The sequence below is a fragment of the Perca flavescens genome, chromosome 5, assembly GCF_004354835.1.
Source record: "Perca flavescens isolate YP-PL-M2 chromosome 5, PFLA_1.0, whole genome shotgun sequence".
NCBI lineage: Eukaryota > Metazoa > Chordata > Actinopteri > Perciformes > Percidae > Perca > Perca flavescens.
This window is the reverse complement of record NC_041335.1, coordinates 35401241-35412823: the sequence shown is the minus strand read 5'-3', so window position 1 is coordinate 35412823 and position 11583 is coordinate 35401241. Positions and strand designations below refer to the sequence as shown.

General features: G+C 39.3%; 2 protein-coding genes across 2 annotated transcripts; both read left to right on the top strand.

The window, feature by feature from the left end:
* Nucleotides 1-3928: 3928 nt before the first annotated feature.
* Nucleotides 3929-5088, top strand: LOC114556071 (beta-microseminoprotein A1-like). Its single transcript, XM_028578911.1, has 4 exons — nucleotides 3929-4032; nucleotides 4264-4345; nucleotides 4438-4543; nucleotides 4794-5088. Exons 1-4 carry the CDS (start codon nucleotides 3985-3987, stop codon nucleotides 4921-4923), a joined length of 366 nt encoding a protein of 121 aa, XP_028434712.1. The 5' UTR covers nucleotides 3929-3984; the 3' UTR covers nucleotides 4924-5088.
* A 4936-nt stretch (nucleotides 5089-10024) lies between these two features.
* Nucleotides 10025-11183, top strand: LOC114556372 (beta-microseminoprotein-like). The gene is made up of 4 exons (XM_028579294.1): nucleotides 10025-10053; nucleotides 10282-10363; nucleotides 10469-10574; nucleotides 10933-11183. The coding sequence occupies exons 1-4, from the start codon at nucleotides 10051-10053 to the stop codon at nucleotides 11060-11062; spliced, it is 321 nt and encodes a 106-aa protein (XP_028435095.1). The 5' UTR covers nucleotides 10025-10050; the 3' UTR covers nucleotides 11063-11183.
* Nucleotides 11184-11583: the final 400 nt, after the last annotated feature.

The window sequence follows — 11583 nt, the reverse complement described above, 5'->3', positions numbered from 1 at the left end:
AATAGACAGGACAACAATACAAAGACATGAGTACAAAAAGGTTTCCTGTAATACACACAACACCATTTATCACCACTGGAGCAAAAAAATTAAAAATTAAAAAGTACTACATTACATGTGCAAATTAAGCCGAGTTATTGCACATGGAACAAAGAAGTTTTTACTCCTATTGCTCTTGCACCGTGCGACCTGAGGGGAGTATTACGAAGTCAGAGTGAAGGGGGTGGTTTGTACAGTCTAATATAGCCTTGCCAAGTACTAGCTGGTCAAAGATAACCATCAAGGGTGACTGTGAGAAACCTATCACCTTGCCAGCCACCTTTACAAAATTCAGCCACCTGTTCATCACACCCCCAACCGGCCCTGTCAGACACCGCCTATCAAGAGTCTGCCAATGTTTCTTCCTAAAAGGGAGTTTTATCCACGCCACTATTGCTGTCCCTTGTTACGGACTGCATCACAATTCACTTCAAACGTCAGGTTTTTATCAATGACGGTTCCCAGACACTTGTAACACCATTTATCTAGCCTCGTGAGACTGTCCTGATCTGGCGAGCTCCAGTTTTCCACTCGCAGATCAGTCTGGCATCTTGAGGCAGAGAAAATTTGGAGCCGTTAGCCAAACGACCGGGCCAATAAGCATTGGTTTTGAGGTGGGTTAGGTGGTGATAGACCGATGGTTTATCCAATCAGCTAACCAGTATTATCAGACAGCGGTAGCCCTAATTCTGTTAGCCGCTCGCTAATGCTTTTTTTCTCTTGGATCCTTCTTTTGGAATATGGTCCGGGAACCTGAAATCGTGTCTTTTATTCCTAAATTCTCGTTACACAAACGGCAAATCTCCTTTACCGACATGTTGCTTGCATGCTGAGCTTACGAGCTATGCTTTGCCTGCAGCAGCAGGGGCGGGCTTGTGGTTGTATTTTACGCTTCGTGGATCTGATTGGTTGATTTGGCCCGTCTATCACCAACATAGGTGATAGACAGATGGTTCATCCAATCAAATAACCAGTATTCCGCGCCTTCCCAAAAGTTCTCCAACGGAAAGTTCCCAGATGGATATGCCGAGCAAATGCGAAGCAATCCATCTGGCGGAGTCAGGTTACCATTTATCACCACTGGAGCAAAAAAAATAAAAAAGTACTACATTACATGTGGACACCAGATAGTATTGACCAATCTTTTAACATTTAGGTCTCAGAGGGTTAGCATCATGGGCATCAAACATCTGGCTCGGCTTTGTGGAAGAGGAAGACTCTTTGCATATTTCTCTAAGTTGCTCTGTGAGTATAAAATCTTAAATAAAAGGAGTTAAGAGCTTCAGCTAAATCTTTGTTGCTATCACAGCCTGCAATACTAACTGGCTTGTTTTCAGTATTATTATGCTGGCCCGTTATTTTCCTCATTCCTTACCACGCTGCCTTCAAATTGTTGCTGCTTAAATTTTCCTCTAGCTTATTTTGATATTGCAACTTGGCCCTCTTAATCTGCAGTCTGACCTCTTTCCTTGCTTCCTTTTTTCCCTGTCTCATCACCTTTAAGAAAGGCCTTTTGTTTTCTGTTCAACGAATTTTTCAGAGATTTAGTGACCCATGGCTTGTTATTAGGGTACACCTTAACATGCCTTTTAGGAATAACAGTATCCTCACCAAATGTAACGTAACTGCAGACAGTGTCAGTGAGTTCATTAATATCTTTAGCCGAGTCCTCAAACACAATCCAATCAGTACAATCAAAGCATCCCTGTAATTTAGAAACCGCATTTTCATTCCAGACCATGATTTCTTTTGTCTTCACCTTCTCCCTCTTGAGCGTTGGCTTGTACACATGGGTGAGACAGATGGTGCTGTGGTCAGACGAACCTAATGGGGTCTAGAATAAGCTTTATATGCTCCTTTTATAGAACCGTAACACAAGTCCAGAATCTTATTTTTTCTAGTTGGGCAGGTGACGTACTGGTAAAGATTTAGGGATTTGCTCAGTTTACAATTATTAAAATCCCCCATTACCAAGCAAAGGGGCATCAGGGGAGAGGGATTGGAGTCTTTGTGTCACTCTGTAGACAGTGTCAGCAGCAATTTGTGCGTTTGCTTTTGGGTGTATACACACAACTGTCACAAACAACTGGGGGAACTCTCTGTGGTGATAAAATGGACGGACAGAGACAGACAATAGTTCGATGTCAGATGTGCATAAGGACTCCCCGATTGTAACGTTATTAGACCACTGCTGATTTAGATATAAATAAATCTTTCCCGTGGCATTCACATCCCTGTCCAGCCTGACAGGCGCTCCAAAGCCGCTGATTGTCATTTCCGGGTCCGAGTCTGTAGCCATGAGCCATGTCTAACCGAAGGCCACAACGCAAGCATCTCTGTACTCGTGTAAATAGCGTTTGCCTGTAACTCGTTAGTCTTGTTCCCGAGTGACTGAACATTTGCAAGGATGATAGAGGGGAGCAGGATGCAGGTACGGACCGGGGCTAAAAAAACAGCCCTCCCAAATAGGCCCATCATCCGACCATTCGCCCCTAGCCGTGCGCAACAGACACTAGCCAGGATGTCCTGAGATTATGCCACAATACTGTAGCCTATCAGACAAGGTATTCACAGCAAGTAACATCTCAAAACCAATGATGATAATTGGGGTTGTGTTTATTAATGAAGCCTCAGCCTTCAAATAAAAACTAAAAATGTACAATGCCATTACATCGGCATTGAAAAATAAAACAAATAATGAAATGTCACTGGCTACAGAAACCCCAAATTACACAAACTTGTAAATATAAAACAGAGTATTACTGACAACACTTTCAGAGATAAAGTAGGCTACTTGCTGTACCTGAAATTAGGGGTTAGATATATTGTAGGCCTATACCAAAACTACACAGAGATTTCTTTTTAGGTTTAGAGTGGTACCAATGCATGCCTGATGTTTTCCCATTTAAAATCAATACCATAGTCTTCATCCTAGCAGCAAAAGTGAGCTCACTACAACCTCTCATATACAACCAAGTGAACGCGTTTAATGTTTCAAATTAACCTAACAGAAATTATTAAACACGTTAAGTTTGACAACTCTAAGGCACGATAATTTTCATAATCATGATGCACACCCATGTTGATAGCTGATTATGCAATTCGCTAAGATAGAGATAAAGGTAGCCTAATGTATCCGGCTCCTGGCACTTAGCAGTACCTCTTACTGATGTGAAATTAACTCTGCTGTCTCTCCTGCTTCCTCCTCACTTTTTATTTATTTTTTAAATTTTTTTTACACGTAGCATATAAGTGATCATATTAGCGCCCCCTGCTGTTGGCTGTTAATATGGCTTTAGATTTTTTTTTGTCTGGACTTTTCCCAAATGCACAGATTGTCAATCCGTCCGTGGCGGGATGCGCTGCAGTTTCTGACATTTTAATCTCATACGGACGCCTCCTCTTTTCCCTCGTCTCCTCATTTTAGCGGAGTTTATACAATCCCATTCATGAGACTTGTGCTTAGCGATCTCTGCATTTACATCTTGAATAAGGAGCAGATGCATACCCACTCAGTTTAGATCGTTCCATTGCATCAGAAACTCAAGAGAATACTGCCTCAGTGGGTGGCGTGGTTGAGGTTGGAGACTCTGCACATGATAGAGCCATAGCATCCGTAGTACCACTACATAAAATATATCCATGACTGCTTTTGTAAACAGTTGTAGAAAGTCTGGAAAATATATGACCAAAAACAATGCCAAAAACTCTTTAACACAGAAAACACCTGCTCCAGGTCACAACATTAGCAGTAACCTTTCCCCCCCCCAAAAGGCTCTCTATATACCAACTTGGCCAAACCAAATTACACACACGGGGAAAACCAAAATGGACATAATTGCAACTAATACAAATAAACCCAACCTAAACCTAAATCCCCCCTCCAGCATGGTAGCCGATGGTACGGCCCAATTAGCAGGCCATAGTATATAACAGTCCTTTGCGATGGGCCATGCCTTTTCTGCACCGGGGGAAGACCTGACCACCAGCATGGTAAGATAGACAGAAAATAATGATTAATATAACAGAAAACCTTACAATGTAGAATGGAGCATACTCCATTTTAACCATGTTAAGATAAAGGAAATAAATTTGGATTATGAATTAACCAGAGAGTGAGAATTAATCTGGAAACTTGGGTAAACCTCTGGATTCAGAATGCCGAGATCAAATGTAAAAACCGTAATGTTTGTTTCTGTTTTTTGTTTTTGTTTTCCTGTGAAGAACTACTTGGCTCTGTCTGTGCTGCTATGTGCTCTGGCGCCACTGTCAAATGCTCATTGCTTCCATAAGGCCATAAAACCAGGTAAAGGGGAAAAAAAAACACAAACTGAGATACACTAGGCTATATTTATGTCACATTTTGAAATATTCACCACTTTTTCTTTCCACCAATAGGCGTGACCCGTTGTCAGGACGATGTGGATCAGACGTGGCATGCTGTGGGATCTAGATGGAGAAACAGTGCATGTATGGACTGTGACTGCGGTGGCTGCTGTGCTGGGTGAGTACAAAACCTTTGTTTTTCTATGCGAACACTTTAATTAGGGGCCGATTTATTTTTATGAATGAATCTCATTTGAGGGCCTAAACATACTAAACTTGCCGAAATTGTCAGTTGCATCAGGTCTGGTGAATATTTATGTTTCACATAGACTAATGAAAATTGTTACACATATGTATCATGGTGAGAAGTACAAAAGCGTGTGTGTTTTTGGCCTGTACTGTACATATACTGTTAACTGTATTTGCAGGTATTCAACCCCCAGATGTTTCCCTGATGACTGCGTGTCAGTTTTTGACTCTGATGCTTGTAAATACATAGTGCACAAGAAGAACGACCCATCCATATTATGTCCAATTTATGGAGCAGTAGGGAAGTGATGGCTGTTTTGAAGGTCTGCAGTATTTTCTTGGACGAGTGAGAAAGATGGAGTTGGGATCCCTCACTGGCTTCTCACCGGGAAACACTGCCTGTTGTGTTGGTTGTAACACACTACCAAACACGAAGAACAGCTGCTGAAAATAAAATCTCAAAATGTAAATTTCTTCATGATTCACTCCTTTTTTTTGCCTAAATGGGTTTGTTTGAGAAAGAAAAGAATCTCAAGTATGCACAAACTACTCCACCAATTCTGCACTTGAAGTTCAGCACACTCTTCCTGATGGATTTTATTTTGGGTATGAAAAATACACAATAGACATAAAAACATGTATGCCTAGTCAACCCCAGGGGTTACATGGAAGTGTAACCTATTTCACTTATTTACCTCAGTGTTAAGACCATACATCAGACTCTCCTAAAACACATCACATTGTAAACCTCAATCTAAACAGTGCTTTATCTTAAATAATTCAAATGATACAAACTCAAGTCAAAATGAACTCCAACTAAACACCCCTCTACTCTGACTTTATTTGATGTAGAGTTGGAGATCAATCCATATGTAAATGCCAGCTTTATTTTTAGTCCCTTCAGGGGCCTGTTGCACAAAAGTAGAATGAAGATATCCAGGATAAATGAAAAAGCGCAGCTTGACGTGGTGTGGTCCGCTCATCGCGGCTTAATCTGTTGCACGTTTGCCGAGCCAGGATGAGGTGAAGCTATGTCAAGCCAGGTGTAGATAGCTGGGATAAGGGCTCGTTCACGGCTTTCTTAAATAGACCACGGTATCGATCACAGATTTACTGATGCAGAAATGGAAAATACGCGTGCGGCATATGTTTCACCCGCTGAGCAGCAACTAATTATGGAAAGTTATGAGGAGGTGAAGCATATATGCAGAAAAGGGAAATTCAGCTGTTATCAAATGGAGAGAAAAAGACAGACAATAGCAGCCTGACTGTTACTTACTAGTCACTCCACATTTTTACAAAGTTGTACATTCTGTTTTAATTGCTTTTAATAAGCTTTTTCGTGTTGGTTTTATTGCTTTATCTGTTTTTATCTGCTAAATGTGCTGGTTTTACTGTAAAGTGTCTTTTAGCCTACAATGTAAAGCACTATAAAATTAAATGTATTATTATTTAGCCTACTTTGCCATAAAAGTGAGCAGAGGGAATTAATGTTCCTCGGGAAATTTACCCTAAGGACTAGGTTTAATTTCAAACCCTGATTCATAATGCGAGAATATGTTTTACAACCATAAGCACAAATCTCTGAGCTAGGCTATGTCTAATTCTAAATATCTTTCTACAATTAATGATCATACAGAACAAACATGACTAAAACTAGAAAAATAAGTAAGTGACTTCAGTACACACTGTAAGCATATCTGTAAAACAATGTAGCCTATTATTCATGTTTTTTTATTCTCACTCCTAAGCTCGTATCTGAAGTCTCTTTTATATAGACCTTAGTGGTCCCCTAATACTGTATCTGAAGTCTCTTTTATATAGACCTTAGTGGTCCCCTAATACTGTATCTGAAGTCTCTTTTATATAGGCCTTAGTGGTCCCCTAATACTGTATCTGAAGTCTTTTTTATATAGGCCTTAGTAGTCCCCTAATACTGTATCTGAAGTCTCTTTTATATAGACCTTAGTGGTCCCCTAATACTGTATCTGAAGTCTCTTTTATATAGACCTTAGTGGTCCCCTAATACTGTATCTGAAGTCTCTTTTATATAGACCTTAGTGGTCCCCTAATACTTTATCTGAAGTCTCTTTTATATAGACCTTAGTGGTCCCCTAATACTGTATCTGAAGTCTCTTTTATATAGACCTTAGTGGTCCCCTAATACTGTATCTGAAGTCTCTTTTATATAGGCCTTAGTGGTCCCCTAATACTGTATCTGAAGTCTTTTTTATATAGGCCTTAGTAGTCCCCTAATACTGTATCTGAAGTCTCTTTTATATAGACCTTAGTGGTCCCCTAATACTTTATCTGAAGTCTCTTTTATATAGACCTTAGTGGTCCCTTAGTGGTCCCCTAATACTGTATCTGAAGTCTCTTTTATATAGACCTTAGTGGTCCCCTAATACTGTATCTGAAGTCTCTTTTATATAGACCTTAGTGGTCCCCTAATACTGTATCTGAAGTCTCTTTTATATAGACCTTAGTGGTCCCATAATACTGTATCTGAAGTCTCTTTCCCGAAATTAACCTTGGTGCAGAATTACAGCCACTAGAGCCAGTCCTACAATGAGCTTTGGAGGGTGGGGGTGTGGTCTTGACCAACTGCCACTTTGCTCGTTTGAAAGCCATGATATCTCTCTCTCTCTCTCATGGGTGGGCCAAATTCTCTGGGCGGGCAAACCAGAGAAAGGGGACGTAACCTTGCTCCTTATGACCTCATAAGGAGAAGATTCCAGATTGGCCCATCTGAGCTTTCATTTTCTCAAAGGCAGAGCAGGATACCCAGGGCTCGGTTTACACCTATCACCATTTCTAGCCACAGGGGGACCATAGGCAGGCTGGGGGAACTCACATTAATGTTAAAAAATCTCATAAAGTGAAATGTTCATGCCATGGGACCTTTAAACATAAAAAACATCCCCAAAATTGCGTTCGCTAAACCCACCAGACTCCATGTAAATAAACAGTAATTTTAGCATATTAAAATACACTTCATTCAAAGCCGACAGAAACAAAATAAAACTATAACAAAAACGTTTTGGGTCGTCTTTTCACTTTTCCAACCAACACAAATCTAGTTTTGGTTAAAATAAACACATAGTTTACCAATTTATATCTGAAAATACGTTGGCTCTATACACGTTAAAAGTATTGCTTTTTTAAATGGAGTCTGGTGGGTTTAGCGCCAGCGCCTTCAGAGCTGTTTCTGGTTAAACAAAGAGATTTTAAAGGTCTATCTCTGAAGGGATTCTTTCCACAATGTTGTCAGACACTTAGAATATTAATCTGAGTCTGTCAGCGGTAAAACGAGCCCTTTTGTGAAGCTGGACAAATGCCCTATTAACTTACATTGTAGCTTGTTTTGCCGCCGACTGCTGCGATCTCGCTTAATACTGCGCCAGTTTCAAAGATTATTGTTCCCATCAGTCACTTAGACACAAAAACATACGAAAATAGGGTCCAGGTTGAAAATAAAAAACGTAGTTACCCTTTAAACTCCCTGGCTTGTTTGTGAAGAGATTGTAGACTCAAAGATTTGCAGAACATGATGTTTTCAAAAACTTTATTCATCAAAAATGACAATAAAAGCACATACAAATACACAATATTAAAAAACAAGCCTGGATCATGGACTCCCTCTATAATGTACTAAACCTTAAAATAATAATTAAAATTGTGTTGTCTGTCAGACATTTTCACTCCAAAATAGTTACGTAAAAGTAGACATTACTCCGAGGAACTTTGTCAAATCTTAAAATGATCCTAAACTATTTCAAAAATGACTTTTACATTGCATGTTCTAGTGCTTTTATTTGCTAAGACCATGAACTGTAAATATGATAATAACCGGAGGTGAGTGACCTCTTCCCGTAAGCAGACCCCGCCTCCCCTCCCCTTATTTAATTCCAAAGGTCCCTGCAGCAGACACTGTTTAAAAGACAGAGCCTTTCATTAAACATACAGGATACTTTAACCTCTTACTAAACACAATTCAGTTTGGACGGAAATCTGACTGCCACTATGGTGAGTTTTAAGATGGTTGAGTTATGAATTGTTTGTTGGGAGCTGAATTTGTGTTTTGACTGGATAAAGTAATGCCAATCATGGGGAGTTGTTATAAAAACTGATGTTTACTAGTAGATAAAAGTAATACAAATTGATTTGGACTCATTTTATGGATCTCATGTCATGGTTGTCAAAGCGGCAACACTTACAGAATGATTGCTCTGTTTTAGAGGAGAAAGTGATCAATCATTTTTTTTCAGGCAAGGACCTTTTTTTAAAAGATAGAGAATACACCAGGGGCCCACTCATATGTCCCTTGGCATAATTTGTAGTTCATTTATACAGTCTTTGTTATGTGAAAGAACAGCACAAGAGAACTATTAGAAATATATTAAACATGATATTAAACATATTTGCATATTATGTTATAGATTTTTTATTTTTTTATTTTCATGTTCTTTTCTTGCAGAGATAGAGGGCAGTACAGCAAAAAGTAAAATGCAAACAGCATTAACAATGACCCTCCATCACCCCCAGTAAACTATAACATAATAGTTATAGTAGTGGTGGTATTAAGTATTACATTAATTTGAAAAAAGAAAAGAAAAAAAAGAGAGAAATAAATCATAAAAATGATATTAGTTGTCAGTTCCAGAGATGGACATGCTATGTACACGTGTTATGTTCAAAGGCTGAAGTATTAACCTTAAGAAAGCTACAGTGCACCTGGCTGAGTAGGGTCTCAAACGTGAGTAAGCTTAAGTAAGTATGGGCATCGTCTCTCAGAGAAGGTCTTTTGTGTAAAAAGGTTACAAAATCTCCCCAGCATCAAAAAGAAATGGCTTCTTCTTGATGTTAAACATGATCTTTTCTGAAGGTATGAATGATGACAGCTCTTAAAATGAGCCACATGGATAACCCAGGGGGGTTCCTCACTTTTCCAGCAAATGGTTATACATTTATTATCCGCAATAAGGGCTAGTCTGACAAAGCGTGTATAGCCCCTCATGTCGATTGGAAAAACTGAGTTGTCCCCCAGCAGTGTCAGAGTGTTATAGATTTGTTAGATAAGAAAATAACATTAATTACTACAGATCTAAAAATCTAAATATTATTTGTTGAACTATGAAGCCTTTTGTAAAAAAAAAAAGAATTAATCCAGAAACTGGGATACATGAACTCAACAAACTGACTTCCTTGAATGAGACAAAAGGCTCTCTATATACCAACTTGGCCAAACCAAATTACACACACGGGGAAAACCAAAATGGACATAATTGCAACTAATACAAATAAACCCAACCTAAACCTAAATCCCCCCTCCAGCATGGTAGCCGATGGTACGGCCCAATTGGCAGGCCATAGTATATAACCGTCCTTCGCGATGGGCCATACCTTTTCTACACCGGGAAAGACCTGACCACCAGCATGGTAACATAGACAGAAAATAATGATTAATATAACAGAAAACCTTACAATGTGAAAAAGAGTGCACTCCATTTAAACCATGTTAAGATAAAGGAAATAAACGTGGATTATGAATTAACCAGAGAGTGAGAATTAATCTGGAAACTGGGTTACACATCTGGATTCAGAATGCCGAGATCAAATGTTAAAACTGTGATGTTTGTTTCTGTTTTTTTTCCCCCCCCCGTGAAGAAATACTTGGCTCTGGCTGTGCTGCTATGTGCTCTGGCGCCACTGTCAAATGCTCAATGCTTCCATAAGGCCATGAAACCAGGTAAAGGAAAAAGGGAAAAAAAACTCACAAACACAGAGATACACTAGGCTATATTTATTACACTTATATTTTGAAATATTCACCACTTTTTCTTTCCACCCATAGGCGTGACCCATTGTCAGGACGATGTGGATCAGACGTGGCATGCTGTGGGATCTAGATGGAGAAACAGTAGATGTATGGACTGTGAATGCGGTGGCTGCTGTGCTGGGTGAGTACAAAACATTTGTTTTTCTATGAGAACACTTTAATTAGTATAAAAATATACAAAATTGACAGTCGCATCAGGCCTGGTGAACATTTATGTAATTTAAGGGTTTTGTGAAAGGCATGCAAAAATGGCTCGCTAGCGCAGTTTTCAAAATTTAAGCCCCCTCCTTTAACTTTCACATAGACTAATGAAAATTGGTACACATATGTATCATGGTGAGAAGTACAAAAAAGCCTCTTGGACCCACTCCCCAAACTCAACCAAATTAGTGCGTTCTTTGCCATTTCCATGTGTCGTACTTTTTAATTCATGTCTGTATTTACGTATACTGTTAACTGTGTTTACTGTGTATTTGCAGGTATTCAACCCCCACACATTTCCCTGATGACTGTGTGTCAGTTTTTGACTCTCATGCTTGTGAATACATAGTGCACAAGAAGAACGACCCATCCATATTATGTCCAATTTATGGAGCAGTAGGGAAGTGATGGCTGTTATGAAGGTCTGCAGTATTTTCTTGGACGAGTGAGAAAGATGGAGTTGGGATCCCTCACTGGCTTCTCACCGGGAAACACTGCCTGTTGTGTTGGTTGTAACACACGACCAAACAGGAAGTACAGCTGCTGAAAATTGAAAATAAAATCTCAAAATGTAAATTTCTTCATGATTCACTCCTTTTTTGCTTAAATGTGTTTGTTTGAGAAAGAAGAGAATCTCAAGTACGCAAAAACACAAACTACTCCACCAATTCTGCACTTGAAGTTCAGCACACTCTTCCTGATGGATTTTATTTTGGGTATGAAAAATACACAACAGACATAAAAACATGTCAACCCCAGGGGTTACATGGAAGTGTAACTCAACACTTATTTCACTTATTTACCTCGGTGTTAAGACGATACATCAGTAGACGGACACACGTAAAACACATCACATTGATAACTTCAATCCAAACAGTGCTTTATCTTACATAATGATTTAAATGATACAAACATAAGTCAAAATGACC

Excerpts from the sequence above, each read along its gene's own strand:
- LOC114556071 (XM_028578911.1), top strand. The coding sequence starts at position 3,985 with ATGGGCCATGCCTTTTCTGCACCGGGGGAAGACCTGACCACCAGCATG. Across the intron at positions 4,346-4,437 it reads CCATAAGGCCATAAAACCAG|GCGTGACCCGTTGTCAGGAC; the intron begins GTAAAGGGGAAA and ends TTCCACCAATAG. Across the intron at positions 4,544-4,793 it reads TGCGGTGGCTGCTGTGCTGG|GTATTCAACCCCCAGATGTT; the intron begins GTGAGTACAAAA and ends CTGTATTTGCAG.
- LOC114556372 (XM_028579294.1), top strand. Across the intron at positions 10,364-10,468 it reads CCATAAGGCCATGAAACCAG|GCGTGACCCATTGTCAGGAC; the intron begins GTAAAGGAAAAA and ends TTCCACCCATAG. Across the intron at positions 10,575-10,932 it reads TGCGGTGGCTGCTGTGCTGG|GTATTCAACCCCCACACATT; the intron begins GTGAGTACAAAA and ends GTGTATTTGCAG.